The sequence below is a fragment of the Setaria italica genome, chromosome IV, assembly GCF_000263155.2.
Source record: "Setaria italica strain Yugu1 chromosome IV, Setaria_italica_v2.0, whole genome shotgun sequence".
NCBI classification, from domain to species: Eukaryota; Viridiplantae; Streptophyta; class Magnoliopsida; order Poales; family Poaceae; genus Setaria; species Setaria italica.
Genome location: NC_028453.1, coordinates 40,077,886 through 40,094,293, shown reverse-complemented (window position 1 = coordinate 40,094,293; position 16,408 = coordinate 40,077,886). Strand labels below are relative to the sequence as shown.

The 16,408-nt window shown below is 45.8% G+C and overlaps 4 protein-coding genes and 1 non-coding gene across 10 annotated transcripts; 3 read left to right on the top strand and 2 right to left on the bottom strand.

Annotated features, from left to right (window-relative positions):
• The first annotated feature begins 224 nt into the window (after positions 1 to 224).
• LOC101757438 lies at positions 225 to 7,575 on the top strand. 6 transcript variants are annotated; one of them, XR_002677371.1, is made up of 7 exons: positions 226 to 540; positions 1,948 to 2,061; positions 2,166 to 2,209; positions 2,917 to 5,859; positions 6,123 to 6,252; positions 6,317 to 6,476; positions 7,107 to 7,575. XR_002677371.1 is itself a non-coding variant. In XM_004966488.3 (7 exons), exons 2-7 carry the CDS (start codon positions 1,960 to 1,962, stop codon positions 7,320 to 7,322), a joined length of 3,567 nt encoding a protein of 1,188 aa, XP_004966545.1. In that variant the 5' UTR covers positions 230 to 540; positions 1,948 to 1,959; the 3' UTR covers positions 7,323 to 7,575. The 6 variants fall into 6 exon arrangements, 3 of the variants coding, with proteins under 3 accessions (XP_004966545.1, XP_004966544.1, XP_022681634.1); XM_004966488.3 differs by having other exon boundaries at positions 230 to 540; positions 6,123 to 6,224; XM_004966487.3 differs by having other exon boundaries at positions 230 to 905; positions 6,123 to 6,224.
• LOC101758926 (gibberellin-regulated protein 2-like) lies at positions 7,551 to 8,428 on the bottom strand. Its single transcript, XM_004966491.3, has 3 exons — positions 8,169 to 8,428; positions 7,992 to 8,052; positions 7,551 to 7,890 (listed from the first exon to the last, which is right to left on the bottom strand). Exons 1-3 carry the CDS (start codon positions 8,253 to 8,255, stop codon positions 7,703 to 7,705), a joined length of 336 nt encoding a protein of 111 aa, XP_004966548.1. The 5' UTR covers positions 8,256 to 8,428; the 3' UTR covers positions 7,551 to 7,702.
• A 273-nt stretch (positions 8,429 to 8,701) lies between these two features.
• Positions 8,702 to 12,299, bottom strand: LOC101757042 (delta(24)-sterol reductase). The gene is made up of 3 exons (XM_004966485.3): positions 12,122 to 12,299; positions 9,514 to 10,758; positions 8,702 to 9,425 (listed from the first exon to the last, which is right to left on the bottom strand). Exons 2-3 carry the CDS (start codon positions 10,753 to 10,755, stop codon positions 8,982 to 8,984), a joined length of 1,686 nt encoding a protein of 561 aa, XP_004966542.1. The 5' UTR covers positions 10,756 to 10,758; positions 12,122 to 12,299; the 3' UTR covers positions 8,702 to 8,981.
• A 931-nt stretch (positions 12,300 to 13,230) lies between these two features.
• TRNAP-AGG lies at positions 13,231 to 13,302 on the top strand. The gene has a single exon. It is a non-coding gene; the product is annotated as a tRNA-Pro (tRNA).
• A 190-nt stretch (positions 13,303 to 13,492) lies between these two features.
• On the top strand, positions 13,493 to 16,299 carry LOC101756626 (TIMELESS-interacting protein). Its single transcript, XM_004966484.3, has 5 exons — positions 13,493 to 13,917; positions 14,314 to 14,436; positions 15,166 to 15,265; positions 15,566 to 15,720; positions 15,837 to 16,299. The coding sequence occupies exons 1-5, from the start codon at positions 13,570 to 13,572 to the stop codon at positions 16,032 to 16,034; spliced, it is 924 nt and encodes a 307-aa protein (XP_004966541.1). The 5' UTR covers positions 13,493 to 13,569; the 3' UTR covers positions 16,035 to 16,299.
• Positions 16,300 to 16,408: the final 109 nt, after the last annotated feature.

Below are 16,408 nucleotides of genomic sequence, written 5' to 3'. Positions count from 1 at the left end.
ACTCTATTTGTTTTGAAAAAGAGTAGGTCATAACAAGGTTTTCCCTTTTTCCCCTCTAAGAAATTAAATTTCGATGGAAGATACATACAAATGATGTTGATCGATTCAACAAATCGATATTCAAAAAAAGCACCCGCAAAGTCCCTTTTTTCTGAAAAAATGGAAAGAGAAAAGTGCATGGAGGAATAGGATAGGGCAGGAGAGACTGAATATTGCTAGGCGTCCCCTCAGCGAAGTAACCCAACGGTAGAGAGGCAAGATAGAGTAACCAACCAAGCCACTCCCCAAATCGGCTTTGCATTTGCTTTCTCGACTTGGGAATCAAAAAGTCCCATCGATCGATCGCTCCTCCGCATCGCATCGCATCCCACCCATTGCCCTCGTCCTCATCGGCTCCATCCTCCTGCCGCTCTTTGGAGGCGGGCTCTCGATTCGATCGAGCGGGACGGAACGGGAGGATCGGCGCCGACACCTGAGCCGGAGCCGGAGGAGAGAGGGAAGGGCCATTTCCTCCTCTCCCCGCGCGATATCTCATCTCGAGTAAGCAAGCAGGCCAACGAATTCATGGTCATCAGTCTAACTAAACCCAACCGTGCTCCTTTCTTGTGCTGTGTTTTTGCACCCGTGCCCCCGCTGTTTTTAGCGCCGGCCGGCTTTTTTCGGCCCTCCCATTTTGGTGCAGCGTTTCGCTGTCCGCTTTCCAGCAGATTCATCATCGTCATTCCTCCTCCTTTCTGTTGCCATTTTTTTTTGAAAAAAAATAATCTTTAATATTCTGTGTGTTAGATTGCATCCTAATCCTCTCTAGGGATTTCCACTGTTTTCTTGCCTCCACATTTGTCCTTTTTCCGATTCGATTCCGTAACCGCTCGCTTCCGGTGATCGCCATGCATCCTATCGCTGAGGTCTTTACCGTTCTCCCCCCTTTACCAACCCCCCCTCCTCAATTATTTACTTCTTGTGCGTGCGATGTTTCAGATTATCCGCAATCCGACGGGCGGTTTGTTCAAATTTCTCTAGCTTTACTTTACTATAATAATAATTGCCTGCTTATTTTCTGCTTACGACCCAAACTCGGCTCAGAAACCCCACAAATTTATTCCGAGTTTGATTTCTTGTGGTCGGTTAGAAGATGCCAGATTAGCGGAATGTTTCTCCGCTTGGATTCTGGTGCTGCTAGTCACTATGGGCAAATCTCCATAGGCATCCATTTTAGTCTCATGGACGGCTGCGAGTTCTGATTGGACCCTAGTAGGTAGCTTCATGATTAACTTATTACAGATTAAGTATGGGGCTAGGCGTTGTTCATAGCCGTATACAGCAATTTGATCCCACATTTCAAATTGCACATGATATATTAGTTCCTGTAAGTGTAATCCAACTATGAGAATGGTTATCTGCTATCACCACCTGTCATATGTGACAAGTGGTTGATATATCCTGTTCTTGATACTAGAATAAATATTGGAATCACCTTGATAGAGATAACAGGCCATTTCTATGTATTATCAATAGGATCAATTCTTTCCAGAGATAATCCATGGTCGAATTACCACCTGTCATATGTGACACGTGGTTGATCAAAACTTTCAAAATAGAAACAGAATTCTAAAGGTACGAAAAATTGCCAATTTCACGTTGTTCATGTGCTCCAGTTTGATAATTGTCAATGTCTGCACTTCACGAATTATGTATTTGCCGGTCTCATCCACTAACTTAATAAACTACCCTATGGCGTCATAGTTTCTTTTGGAATTTATTTGCTTCCTAATTACTCTGCTTTTGCTTATTGGCAATTGTGCGGTGACTCTACCTGCTCAAGAGATCATCAGCTTGCTTCGCTACCTCCATAAATCTAGTTGATCAGAACCGAGACTTTATGATGCTGCTGATATGCTAGATCATCTCAATAGAAGTGTGTGGTATTAAACCCTCGTGTGATCACAGGTTCTCTGAGAAATGCCGTGTGCACTTGAAGTAATTGACTCAAGGGTACAGAGCACATCACATATTCAGTGCAACAGATCATTAGACCAGAATATTGGCAGCCACTTTTCAAAGGTTTGCATTATGCATGCATTTTATACATGTTCCATTGTTCTTTTATGGCACAGATTGCCTGGCTTCGCCAACACTAACTTGGCATTTTTATCTTTTGTTTTCAGGGCTATCTGATATGTAAACCTGTTTCTGTTCATCCAAGGAACGGGTAATTGACTGTTTCTTGCATGCTTAGTAACTATCACTGGTGAACTTGACTGAATGTATCTGGTATTCTGGTCTGTTGATGCTGTGCATACTGTTTAACAAGAAAATTATAAATGAACTGACTTAATAGGTCCAGAAAAATGAAAAGATTAGGGGATCATCAACCATAAAGATCTAGTAGCTTACTATTCTAAATTCTGAGTTCTAACTTCATCAATAAAGTTGACCCCACCCATCAACACAATCAAATTTATCTGGGAGCTTTGTGATGGGATCCTCTGACGTAACTGCAAGCTGTGACTTTGTCACTGACATGTGGGGCACATGCTGCTTGGACCCAGATGTCAGTGGTCAAGTCACCATGCAGTTAAGTCGGAGTGGCTGCCTGTTTGACAACTGTGGAGGTTCAATATTGGTTAGTCACAAAGTTTCTTGCGCTTGGTTGCATTGCATATGTGAAAAATGAAGGAAGAACTAAAAGACAGCTGTACTGATTTTTTGCCACTGAAACTTCCAATCCAGTGTCACCTAGTCTTCTCTGGATCCCTGTTAGTTTGCTAGCCTTATATTACTGTGTGTCATCATTTTCATTATGATGCATTTTCATAACCAGGGATTCATCCAGCATAACCAAACACCTCACAACTCATCTGTTCTTCCGATTTTCTAGAAAGCTACTTGTTTTACTGTGCTTTTGTGGTGTGGCAGGGACACTGCATTAACAATACTTCCGCTAGGGCATGATTCAGATTGGAAATCAGCACCATTTTTTTCTGACAATCAAGAGGTCAACAAGGTAATCTCTTTGACATCAGGAGATCTGGGTACAGAGGGCCTTGAGTTATTATCTGCACAGCCAAGACTACCTTATTGCTTAGGCCAGCTGAATGAAAGGAACATGCATGATCAGGATGATTCTTCTAAACCAGTTTCCATTGGAAACCCATGCGGAGGAAGCACCTTAAGTCAATCTCGACAAAGGAAAACCATCTGCAATTCATCGGTAGCAGTCCCCCCCTGCCATGTGGTTGCAAAGAAGTTCTCCCGACCTGCCACTACCATTCTGAGATCTGATTCTGATATTTTGCATGATGATGACAAGCCTCCAAAAAGGAGTTATAGAAAGAAAGGAAACAAGAAAGGGAAACATCACGGGCGAACAACCCGTAAAAAGCTGAATTTGGCATCAGGAATTACTTTTGACGAGAATACTTATGGTGTTTCTCCTGTGGAGGTACTTCCGACCAATTTACTGGTTGATAAGTTTTCAGAGATCACATCCTCTGCTAGCTTGTTGGTTAAAAAAGCCCATTTGGGTGGTGAGAACAACAACTATGTGAAATGTGGTACTATGTTGAATTTATGTACATTAGGAACTGATGAGATGGATGGTTCTGAATGTGCTGGTTCATCTAATGATGCTGCCGGAGGGAGATTAAGCTGCACTTGTGTTCCTTACTTGAATGATGAATCAAATACTACTGATTCTTCAGAATTTGATGGATCCACTTTCACTGAACGTGGCTCGGGAGAAGAAAGCAAAAGCTACCAGAAGTTACCGTGTGCCTGTGTTTATAACCCAGATCATGCAACAATAGATTCCTTCTCTAGCAAGTGGAGCAATGACAACAGTGGGAACTACAGTGTCCATGTTGGGGCTAGTTTAACTATGAAAGATGAAAATAGTCACGATCATTCTCAACTGGTGGCTTCCACAGGGCTGAATGGTGCGAGGAAGTGCCAGCTGATAAGGTCACATCTCAGTGCTACTCATGCTGAAGATACCAACAATCCTTTAGAGAGCAGATCTTGTTCCTCTAAGGATGTTACTGATAGTTGTAGTCATACTGAAAGAGTTCAGTGCAGCAGTGAGGCCTGCAGCAGTAAGGCCTCTCTTCAAATTAGTTCACTGACGAGGAACAGAAAATCAAGAAGAACACCGAGCTACAGTGATCTAACTGTATCTAACAGAGTAACGAGTGCTAATAGGCACAAGAATAATGGCAAAGATAGTTTTGCTGTGTGGCAGAAAGTAGAAAGAAATGACAAAATCATATCTAAAGCAGGACATTCAAGTAATTTACCTATTCAGGAAAAGAGTGCACATGAGAACAGTAACAAGGGTGTATATGATGATCGAACAAGAAATCGGGCAAAACATAATCATAATAGGAAAGCATGCAAACAGGAGTCCCCAAATGGGACAGTTGAACTGGAGTCTACCAAAGAAGAACAAGATGCATTGGATTCATGCCAAACATTTTCAGGACCCATATATAAGAAGCAAGCGCCCTTCCTACGCCAGCAAAGGAGCTCTTCTTCAAAACAAGGGTCTCAGTTATCAAGAAACTACTATACTCCTAGGAACAGCATCCCCAAAGTGCCTAAGGATTCCCTGCAGCAAGAAGAATTGCCGGTGCTGCAGCTAGTTCATGCCAATGACATCGGTGATAGATCAACCTCAAATTTTTGTTCAGCTGGTGAAGTTGTTCTAACTGGAGATTGCAGCAACTGTCCAACTGAGGGAAATGAGAGTTCACAATCTGGTATTGATGTGGCTCCATCAGTATCTTGCAACTTGGTTCCAGACTTGACGCTACAAGCTGCTTCCGATGATTCCCACATATCAGATCCTTACTCTTTATGTCCTCAAGACAAGGGTGTATACACCAGTTGGAGCTCCAATAACTCGTGCACTGATCCTTGCGCTGCAGAAATCGAGGAAGTTCGATGTGTGAAGCTAACAACAGAGGGTAATTCTCAAGAATCCTGTAAGTGGTATTCTGCTGCTGGACACCTGTCACAGAAATGGGTTCCTGTTGGAAAGAAAGAGGCGTCTAGTGTCATCCATTTAGACATCTCAGAGGCTTCTGTTGTTGAAGGTATAGTTTCAGCTAATGATATTTCTGATTCAGTTGGTCCTGTATCAGCAAATGGTGAAGATAGCAAATTAGCTAGTGAAATGACTCCTAAACTAAACTCATCTGAGCATGTCGATTTAAGAAGCCAAGCATATAATGTAATTGAGACTGGTTACAGCAAGACAAAAGAAGCCATCAGTTGTGTTTACACGGCACAGCAACGAGCAGAAGACATCCAACTTCGCATCGGTAGGCCTCTTGCGGATTTTGAACATTTTGTTAACTCTGCTTCTCCAGTTTTGCACTGTAACCCTTGCCCTGCTGGCTGTAAATCATACTTGCAAAAATGCGTGGAGGATGGTTTATGTTTCCATCAGACTCCATACATCACTCTAAGAAGTGTCTGGCAGTGGTACGAAGAGCCTGGCTGCTATGGTTTGGAAGTAAAGGCACAAGATTTCCGTAGATCCAAAGGGTTGTGGAATAGTCATTGCCAGTTTACTACCTATTTCGTGCCATATCTATCTGCTGTTCAACTTTTCAGACAGACTAAAAGAACCAATGGTGGAAGCATTGTTAAGGAAACAATGGATAGGGATATGCCATGTGAAACATCTCCGTATGAGAATCTGCCCCCTATATTTGCAAAGCTTCTGCCACAACAATCTAATCCAACAAACAGGTCGTCTACATTGCATACTGAAGATGATGAACAGCTAAAAAGTGGCGAGCTCATATTTGAATTTTTTGAATCTGAACAACCATATTCGCGGCGACAGTTATTTGACAAGTGAGTTGAACTAGTAATTATGTATAAAAAGGGTGCATGCATGCTTATTATTAACCTTTTACTTGTGAGTGGCGATGGTGGTAACCTTGTTTCTTATAAAAATTTCAATTTTTTACTATCTCCCTTGTTATTGCACTTGTGCCATTCTTCGTTAATAATGGTTTATGATTTTTGAATTGTGGTTCACTCTTGTACACTGAACACTAGAAAATGTGTTTCTTTTGTTAATTGTTCTTATAGAAGACTCATAGCACTCCTACTAGGGTAAATGAGCTGATTGCTGGTGTGAAATCTGTGAATGGCCAAATATTTGGAGACCCAAAGGGTTTGGAGCTGAGCCTGCATGATCTCCATCCAGCCTCTTGGTCTGTTGTATGCTCTCTACTTATATTGGTGCGTGCTATTATCTTGTTGCTTTGCTTGTATGTAGATGTGTAAAACTCGTCTTGAATTCCAGGTATTGTGTTGCATGGTATCCTATATACCGCATACCAGATGGTAAATTGCAGGCTGCATTCTTGACATATCATTCTCTTGGGCACTGGATTCGGCGGAGTAGCTCAGCAGACGAGGCTGTTGTTTTGCCTGTCATAGGCCTGCAGTCTTACAATGACAAGGTAAAGGACTAACATATCTCGTGGTACATGGTTGTTATGAACTGAAAATGGTGTGAGTTGTGTACGGCTTGAGACCTAAAATATTGTTTGTTCTGACATGGTTTGAGGTTTCCAAGCTTGATGTTTCTGCGTCCTGTTATGAATACAGTCTGATTTGTGTCGCAAACATCTCTCGTACTGTATGGACATCTTGAAAATGGTTTGGTTTGAACTAAACTGTAGCTACTTGGCGGTATTTCAGAGCAGATGAAGATCCTATCTTTTGGCAGAAAACCAGCTTATGTTCTTGAACCTTGACGAAAGACTATTTCCCCTAATTTAGGGCTCTTAAAGGTTCATCTAGATCATGCATGAGAGTCAAAAGGACCATGCAGGCTTAGTGGAGCTGCTCCCTTTTGTGACCCGGTGTGCGGTGAAATATTGGATCGTGGTAGCAAAAGTAGTGGTGGGGATCCTGGGCATGTGGAGTGTTGGTGTTCTGGGTCCCGGCCCAGGTTAATGCTGCTGAGAAAGTCAGTCATGGCCATGTGGTGTGTTTTGAGGGACGTGGCAAAGCAGTAGTAGGCTGGTTTTATTGTGCTCTGTCAGTTGGTTCTCTTGGTGACTGACCTTTGTATTTTGGGAATGCAGGCGGAGCGGTGGTTTGAGATGAGGAAATCCGACTCTGAAGGTGGTGAGCCAGCAGAGTTGCAGTATAGCGAAGCATCGGAGGTTCTGAAGGAGAGGGTGCGCGCCTTGAATGAGGCTGCAGCGGGGATGTCCAGGGCCAAGGTGGTGAAGAATGGGCCGATCATGAGCAGAAACAGGCACCCGGATTACGAGTTCTTCCTTTCACGGTACCGATAGATTGATGCTTGGCTGCTGGCTGCTGAGGGAGGGGTTGGTTGCTGCCTGCTGAGGCTGGAGCAACCACTAGTCAGTATTGTCAGATTTAGGCTCGTTTGTACATATGACCGATCCTTTTGTAAGATAACAACTACTAGTGTAGTTAGTGTTGACTGTTGGCTACCTTGAGGCTTTGTTATGGTGCAAGTGCAAGCGCTGGATGATGATGATGATGAAGCCCAATGCAGATGATCATGATGAGTCTGTTTATTTATTGATATACAATATATAGAACATGATGAAGCATATGTAGCAAGCACTGCAGAGATTGCTGCTATCCATATATAGCAAGCAAGATGCTGATGCATCTTGTTTCTTTCTTTCTCATGTCATGTGGTACATTAGGGGCACTTGAGCTTCTTGGTGTGAGGGTTGACCATGGTGTCGTAGCAGGGGCAGAGGTGGCGGGTGTCCTGTCCGGTGCCCGGGGGCACGCAGCTGCAGTGGTTGCAGCAGACGTTGCACATCTTGTTGCACATCTCGTTCTTCCAATTGTTGGCGCACCGCACCACGCACGCCGACGGGCAGTCTGCGGCATAACATACATGAGCAGAGGAGATAGGAGATGGATGATGATTTCTGACTGTTTCTCCAGTTGTTTGTGTACCAGTTGAAGAACATGGACGTTACCTATCTTTGGAGGAGCCTGCTGGAGCAGGGATCTGCTGGTGCTCCAGAGTTGCTGCTTCACCTGCCGCATCGCATTGCATGATACATAAGCCAGATCAGATCCGAATATCTGATGGTGTGTGATCCAATGACTGCACAACTCATTCTTATGCAGAACTAAGGTCAGATTGATTTTACCTGCAGCTGCTTTAGATCATCATCAGCAAGCACCACCATGAGGATGAAGACGACGACGAGGAAGAGGATCTGCTGCTGCTTCTTCATGCTGCTTCACTTGTATCTGGTGGCCTGGCTAGCAAGGATTCAGCAAGGGTTTAGGCAGGGGCACACTCCTCTTCCCTTCCTCTCTATCTATATGGTGCATATGCTGTGAATTGGGGCAGCAATGAATGGGAGCAAATAATACAAGCAGAGCGGTAGGTGGCAGATGCAATGCACTACTGTAGCTAGCAGCACCATATATCCTTTTCTTTTCCTTTTTCCAAAATTTGGGTGCAGTGCAGTGATCATCAAGTGAAAAGGGCAGACAGCAATGCATGGATGCATGTGATGTGAATGGGAATCAACATTGAACAAGCAGCCCTGCACAGCACTGCCCTCCTAGTACACCAGTCCGTCACCAGCTAACTGAGCAGAGCAAAAGCAGGGGTATCTCCAGTTAAAACCGAAACCACCAGTCAGTTGCAAAACATTCCACCGTGCATCAAGAATTAGACAAGACACAAAAGAGCTATCCATGCTAATCCCGAATTAAGTTCAGCAATTCCATTACAAATGATAAAAAGCCACTCACTACATAGTACCAATGGCGGCAACGACTGACCAACAGAGACAAACACACTACACAATCAACAAGTTATTCTAAGCAAGCAGAACCGAGACCAACATCTCGTTCCAAATCCCATCATCAGGTAAACAAAACAAACGCTGCTGCTGCTGCTGCCGCTGCCGACATCTAAATCACAAACGCCGCTTCATCAACAGCTAGGACTAGGCCTCATCTGCATAGGCTGGCTCCAGGATGGCCGCCTCCGCCTCCTGCACCTCCTTCTCTGTCTTCCGCCCCTTCTTCGACTTGTAGTACACGCTCATGAACGTCCCCACCGCCCCATACTTGCGACGGCAGTGCTCGTAGTGGGACGCGTCGAACATCCTCCAGAAGTCCTTCTCGTTCAGCTCAGACACAGCATACTGAGGCTGGTAGCTGTGGTTCTCGATCAGCCACTGCTCCAGCCGGTGCACCGCCTCCGCGCCGTTGAACTCCTCACCCCTTAGCACAGCAGCGGGGGCGTAGTACACGCCCACGTCCGTGAACATCTGCGCATAGCTCGTGTCGCCCTGCCTGTGCTGGTGCTCGAATCCAGGCTCAGGGTACACCATCGTCTTCACAGGCAGCTTGTACAGACGGTGAGGGCACAGCCACAACGGATACACCTGGCAACATATATAGAGAAGAGTGGTTAGTATTATAATGCAGGGTGTGGTATGCAACAGTAATAATCAGTAACAAGAGACCACGCACCTCCATCTCGCGGTGGACAAACTCAAGGGCATCTCCAACCTTGTACAGCGGCACCAGCATGTCCTGGATCACGTGGTTGTCATGGTAGTAGTTCCTGATAGCCTCACCCTGGGTCGCCTTCAGCAGAGACACCTTTGGTGGCATCAGCCAACCCAGCAGGAACCTGAACCAGAACTGGTCACCGAACGGCAAGATCAGCTTCCCCTCCCAGTACAGGCACCTGGTGTGGCGGTGGTAGTACTCCCTTGTTGGGATGTACTCCACGAACTCACCCCTCTTCAGTGCCGTCTGAGCGTGCTGGTAGAACCAAGGCTTAAACCACCACCCGACGCAGTTGATCTTGTTGCCCTTCTTCTTTGCCTCTTCTTTTGAAGCATAAACACCAGTCATCATCACACCCTCGCTCTCAGTGTACACCATTCCTTCAACAAAGTCAGGGACCTTTGCAGGGTCACCGTCTCTTGGCGCGAAAGAATCAGCATAGGCCTGCGCGATATCCTTCAGATTCCCTTTGACTGGAATGTAGGTGAGCTTCATGTATTCCTTGATGGGAATGAGCTTGATCTCAGCAGAGACAAGGAACCCAAGTGTTCCCTGGGACCAGGGAATGCCATAGAAAAGGTCAGAGTACTCGTTATCCTTGGTGGCTCTAACAACACGGCCATCTGCAAGGACAATTTCCATTGCAACAACTGTGTCAGAGAAAAGCCCATAGAGGTGAGAGCTACCCTCGATACCATAACCATTGATCAGCCCACCAACAGTGAGGTCGTCGAGCTCAGCGACGACTGCAAGGGCAAGGTTCATGGGGCAGGTAGCTCTGGTAATCTGACCCATGTTCACAAGGGGCTCAACCTTGGCAACCATCCTCTCTTTGTCAATCTCAAGGATATTCCTGAAGGCAGAAAGGTCAACCTCAAAATGCCTGGCACGCTTGTAGTCCACATTGCGCATGCCAACAGCAATCCAGGGCTTCCTGGCTGTGCAAACAAGGCCATCCTTCTTTGGGTTCCTCTGCTTGAGCCGCTTCACAACCTTCTGCACATTCTCATCATGCTGCTTCTGGCGCTTCTTCTCTGACTTCATGGCAGACCACATGTCGCCCAGATAGATATTGAAGTAGATCAGAGATGAAATCGGAAGGACCACAAAGATAACAAGGATCCATCGGAACTGCACCAAATAGTCCACCAAAACCTTCTTCCTCTTGCGGCGCACCAATGGTTCATGCACGTCCGCCATGGTCTGAAAAGAGGACAGTTGAAAAAAAAAAGAAAAGGAAACAACAGAGTTAGTTGAACAGTGCAGTAACAGCAAACCATACATATCAGGGAAGAGCTTCTACACTAGCTGTAGAAAACAACTGGAGCTGCTAACAGATATCTTCACCAACAGCTATCACATATCTTCACCAACAGCCGTGACGATAAAGATACATTTATCACACTAACATTTCACCATCTAACATTTCAGGAAACAATGCTGTAGCACAGAATGAATAAATAAACTATGAGGTCCAGAACACAAGAGCCTATCAGGAGGCAGGACATTGACATGCAGCTGTAAAATTTTTACCGCCAACAGTTGTATGTCCAGTAAGTACCCCTACGACCCGAAGCAATTTCCAAGACCATCAACTTGCACTATCACTTTTACAGAAACAAAACTGAGCCCAACAAGTATATTCGGTCAGATGGCATTCATTTGATGTAACATGCACATGGTCTGGCTATTAAAAGGAGGCAGCAAATAGTATGAGGTAGCTTTGCTAAAAACAGGATGGACCTCGGCGATACACATAATTGGATAAGGGCATAAGGCAGTCTGGATTCCAGAAAAATTGGCAATGTCTTTTGCTATCTTTAAACCTTGAACCCAACAAAAGCACTGGACCAGCCTCTTTATTCATATTTTTTTCTCTAGACTAGAGCTGCGGCCTGCGATCATTATGCACCTAAACTAGATCTGGGAAAGAGCATCTGGGCAAAGTAGCAAGCAGATTGGAACGGTTTTGGGCACAGAGCTTATACATGCAGGCAGCAATGCCCACACGAAACAACATAGAGTAGATATGTGTGATGCAGCCATGCAATGGAGTAGTTGGCATGACCCGACGTGCTTAGATCAGATCCAGCAATCATTGATGGTCCCAGCCGAATTCAAAATTGATAGCAAGTTGCGGTATTCTCCTATAGGCGTACTAGCATACAGTGGCAGTCTTTTATTTGATTCCAAGGTCATGATTCGCTTGATTGAGTGATGCAGGAAACACCAGAAAAGTGAAATGCAGGGTAGCACGAATTGGGCGGGCTTCCTCCCCTAACAAAACTATTAACTGCTTTTTGATTGGATCGGGTTGCGGATTAAAGAAAATTTGCACCGCGGAAAAGTAAACCTGGCCCTGCAAGCGTAAAAAATCTGTCTTTGGCAAAAAGAAAAAAGTGTAGAATATGTGCGCGTGCAGGTGGAGAAGCAAGTTCCATTGAGCAGGGAAAAAGGACCAAGGTAGTAGTTGCTTACTAGACCGATGTGTATAGTAGTCCAGATTCATACTAGATCTAGGAACGGATGGTGCCGGAACGCAAGGGAAGGAGATGTGTTGTCTTACCAGGCCGGCCGGCCGGCAAAGGGGTGCTCCGAATCACCGATGCAACCGGAAGAGGAAGGGCCTCCTCCGCTGCGGTGCAGCAGCGTCTGGTGTCAGCTGCTGCTGCTGCCGCCTCCGCTGCAGATGGGGATCTCGACGGGAGAGAGCGGTGGGGGGGTTGGGTTGGGTTTTAAACGCATCCAATTCCAATGGGTTTATGGTTCTTTTCATTTTAGCCCTCCGTGATGCCTGTGTTGGCCGACAGCTCAGCTCAACGTGGCGGAAGAGGACAAAAGCCGCCTTGTCGATGGTGATTTTTTTATAAATTATTTTCATTGGAATTCGAGCCGTTTTGCTTGCGAGTCCGTAGGATTTTTCTTTATTCTTAAAAAGGAAACAAAAGGGGGAAATGGAACGGGTGGGGTGATGCCGAAATATCAAGGGGTGGGTCCCATCCACCACCAGCCTCGCAGGAATCTGGACCCGCATGTCAGTCACGTGCACGCCGTGCTGTGCTGTGTCGTTGGAGATCCGATCTGAATCGGAGATCTGAATCCACCAGCTACGTACCTCAGGTCGTCGTGTGTCATGCATGCTATGCTGCGGTTTTCTTAATTAGCAACTTAATCAGCAATTAATTAGTTAATCAATTAATTAGTATGCAGTGCAAGGTACCTGCAGCGCATCACGTGTGCCATGCATCGGGAATATCGGATGGGATCGGGACACATGGATCCATCACAGTAGTATGCATGATTACATGTGCCCATCCCGCCGGAGAGAGAGGCGGACAAATGTACTCCTACGAGTACAAATACAACACAAGAAACTTAACCAATGCAACAAATTGAATGCATACACTAGTAGAGTGTGGGTCGCTGCCGGCCTTAGCCACATGGAGCGCTACCCAATTATATAGTACACTACTACTAGGCACGTAGCGCCTGCTGCTGCCACCTTTATTTGTTTAATTATATACTATATGAGATCCAATCAGGATGGATGTACGTACATGTATGTATGTTTCCGAAACGGCCAAGGGCCAATAATGCAAGCACACTGCCAACCGCGTTGCTGCCGTTGCTTGTCCTGACCTTTATATATCTATGGAGATAAGAGAAGCGCAAACAGGGCATTTGGTCTAGTGGTATGATTCTCGCTTAGGGTGCGAGAGGTCCCGAGTTCAATTCTCGGAATGCCCCTCAATTTAGGTTTTTTTTTTCTTTTCTTTTGTCGCGGATGGGCCTAAAGTCCAAACGTGAAGGCAGCCCAATACAGCCCAGCCCAAGTCCTTTCCACAGCAGCTGTTGGCGCCACCGCGCCGCCCCTCTTCTCTCTGCTTGGATCGGATCCCGCCAAAACCCACCCAAAAGAGGCTCTCGGAGAGTCCTCCCTCCCCCCCCGCCCCCCCCGCTTCCTTCCTTCCTCAAGATTCCTCCCGCTCCCCAATCCCCATCTCCAGTCCGACCATGGCTGCGGCGCCGCCAACCGGCTGCTTCAAGTGCGGCCGCCCGGGCCATTGGTCCCGCGACTGCCCCTCCGCGCCCGCCTCCGCCGACCCAACCGCCAACCCTAACCCCTCCCGCTTCGCCGCCTCCTCTTCCTACCCCACCGCCAAGCCAAGGCCTCCAGCCTCCGCGGCGCCGCCGCCCGAGGGGGACGCACCGCAGGACAACAACCGGAATAAGAAGAAGAAGAAGGAGAGGACCACGCGCCCCAAGCTCACCCCCGACCTGCTCCTCTCCGACGACGGCATCGGCTTCGTCCTCCGATACTTCCCCAAGGCATTCAAGCCACGCGCCCGACCAGGCCACGAGGTACCTATTACATCTCTTCCCCTTCTTCTTTACCCATTTTTTTGGTTGGACTCACTGGACCCCAACCATGGCATGCTTGCAAAATCCCCTTTTTTATGATATGTGCATAGAGTAGTGCAATGGTTGGGAATTGTTGCTGAAGAAAGAAAACTGTGCCTCCACCTTCTGCCTGCAGCCGACTTCATTTGCTTTCTGTTTCCCTCAAGGAATGGATACAATAAGAAATGACATTCTTCAGCATTCGTTATACATATGCGCTATTCAACAATAAATGAAACAATTATAGCTTATCTCACAATATGACAAGAGGAAAGAAAACCTGTTTTGCCGATGTAGTACGTGCTTACTCATGTTTCCTTTGACATCCTAATCTTTAAATTTACACCTACATGTCAGGTGGAGGACCTTGGTAATCTCATCAAGCTGTACACGGACTGGCACTCTCGCTTGATCCCTTACTACTCATTTGAACAGTTTGTGCGAAAAGTTGAGAAAGTGGGGGCTGGCAACCGTGTTAGGGTAAGCTATCCGCTTTCATCCTCTTATTCCAACCAAATGTGATTACAAATAAAATGAACATACTAGAGAGAATGGCCAGCTCAAGTTGACACGGTATTAGCTTGGGTGCTTTGTAATATGATACATCAATACATGTGTGTTCAAGCCAGGAAATGATGTGTTTTAACTAACAACCCCCCCCCCCCCCCCCTTCCTCCTCACTAAGCGGCATCTGAAAATCGTTATTATTTGTTGTTACCCATGCTTTGCTATTACACAATGATAAATATGAATGATGAATTTGGAGGACTGTTGCATCAAAGGGAGTGAATTTGGAGAACACCTTAAACGAAAAGCACCATGCATGACCATTGACCATCGATCTTTTTGTTCCTTTTCTTTTTGCGAGGAATAAATCTTCTGTTCTAGTTGTAGAACAGTATGCTTGTGGGCAACGTGCCATCGAGCTGTTGTTTCTTTAACTAGTTAAAGAAACTTTCAAGTGTAAAATCTCTTCTTTCAGTTGTGGAATCTGTTGCTAAGCTCTGAAATCAAGTGATTTCGGCTCAAACGTCATTGATTTGTTGTTCGTTAAGCCTACCTTACAAACTACAGAGCATAAAAATCTTCTGTTCACACACACACAATGGCCATTCTTGCCAGGAAGATGACATTTTCTTTCTTCTAGGACCTTGCCATACATAACCTTGTTATTTCTGACCTGTGTTCCTCATTTACACTGTTCCTTAGAAATGCATTTCTGAACTGAGGGACAGGGTTGCTAGAGGGGGAGATCCTACAGTGCTGCACGAAGCACCAATTGAAGAAGTCACGCCAGCAGGTGAACCTGGTATGAGCTCTTTGTTTTGTTAACAGCGAGCATGCATCGGGTTGGATGGTTGGAGTCTGGGTGATAAGGGTTAGTAGATGGTGTTGGTTAGTCAGTGGTTTGTGACTCGGTCTCTGTTTTCTCCAAGACAGAGACTCGGATTCTGTCCTCTCTGAACTTTCGAATTTTGGCATAATAAGGGTTGCTGCACTGCTGATAGAAAAGTAGCATGCGTGCATATAATTGTTTAAAGTTTGGCTAGAGTTGCATTTTTCTTGAACGTTTGCTCCCATGATAGTGATAGTCTAAGGTCTGTTGCAGATGGAACTGCAGCTGAGGACGCATTTTTAGGGACTGAAGATAACCATGCCATCGACCCAGCGCACGGAGATTTAATGGATCCACCAATGGAGAGGAATGATGTGGATCTGATGCAAGAAGATTTGCTCAATGAAACCTACGGAAAAGCAGCTGATGTAAGTATTTGCCCCCTAATTTTTTTGCAAGTGATCTGGTCATTCATGACAAGCCATTAGCTACTATACAATCCACTATACTTTTTGCCTGAATACTGCTGTTGATATCACAACAGGAACCCCAAATCCCAGGTGGAGAGGGATCCAACAAAGAGGCCCCAGAGCACCCGGCTCCAAAAGAAACAAGCTTGAAGCAGCAGGAGGAAGCAGGCAGCACCAAGCGGGCGAAAATTGAGCTGACGGAGGAGCAGAGGGCGCGCATGGAGGCCAACAGGCTCAAGGCCTTGGAGAGAGCGGCGGCGCGGGCTCGCTAGATGTCGTTGGTTCTTGGTTGGTGTCGCATGCTGGAACAATTTCCTTGTACTCGAAAGCTTGGTTACCCGCAAACACTTATTACAAGTGTGAAATGGATGCGACTGCCAAATTATATTTTTAGGATTTACCGGGGCATTTTCGTCACCCGTTTGCTTTAGAGCACAGATTTGGCATCTCATCTACTTGTCCAGCAACCTAGTAAATCATAGTTTCGGCTTGGATTATGTTTATTTTTGAAGAAAAATAAAATGCCTTTTTTCGCGATTTTTCTCCACTGTTTATCAGCAGCAGTCTTAAAAAACACAGGGGGGAAAAAAAAGGACGCCTCGCCTTCCTAGGATAGGATGTAGGCATCGAAAGGCCGGCCATTGGG

Excerpts from the sequence above, each read along its gene's own strand:
- LOC101757438 (XM_004966488.3), top strand. The coding sequence starts at position 1,960 with ATGCCGTGTGCACTTGAAGTAATTGACTCAAGGGTACAGAGCACATCA. Across the intron at positions 2,062-2,165 it reads TTGGCAGCCACTTTTCAAAG|GGCTATCTGATATGTAAACC; the intron begins GTTTGCATTATG and ends TTTTGTTTTCAG. Across the intron at positions 2,210-2,916 it reads TCTGTTCATCCAAGGAACGG|GGACACTGCATTAACAATAC; the intron begins GTAATTGACTGT and ends GTGGTGTGGCAG.
- LOC101758926 (XM_004966491.3), bottom strand. The coding sequence starts at position 8,255 with ATGAAGAAGCAGCAGCAGATCCTCTTCCTCGTCGTCGTCTTCATCCTC. Across the intron at positions 8,053-8,168 it reads ATGATCTAAAGCAGCTGCAG|GTGAAGCAGCAACTCTGGAG; the intron begins GTAAAATCAATC and ends GCGATGCGGCAG. Across the intron at positions 7,891-7,991 it reads GCAGGCTCCTCCAAAGATAG|ACTGCCCGTCGGCGTGCGTG; the intron begins GTAACGTCCATG and ends GTTATGCCGCAG.
- LOC101757042 (XM_004966485.3), bottom strand. The coding sequence starts at position 10,755 with ATGGCGGACGTGCATGAACCATTGGTGCGCCGCAAGAGGAAGAAGGTT. Across the intron at positions 9,426-9,513 it reads TTGTCCACCGCGAGATGGAG|GTGTATCCGTTGTGGCTGTG; the intron begins GTGCGTGGTCTC and ends ATATGTTGCCAG.
- LOC101756626 (XM_004966484.3), top strand. The coding sequence starts at position 13,570 with ATGGCTGCGGCGCCGCCAACCGGCTGCTTCAAGTGCGGCCGCCCGGGC. Across the intron at positions 15,266-15,565 it reads CACGCCAGCAGGTGAACCTG|ATGGAACTGCAGCTGAGGAC; the intron begins GTATGAGCTCTT and ends GGTCTGTTGCAG. Across the intron at positions 15,721-15,836 it reads CCTACGGAAAAGCAGCTGAT|GAACCCCAAATCCCAGGTGG; the intron begins GTAAGTATTTGC and ends ATATCACAACAG.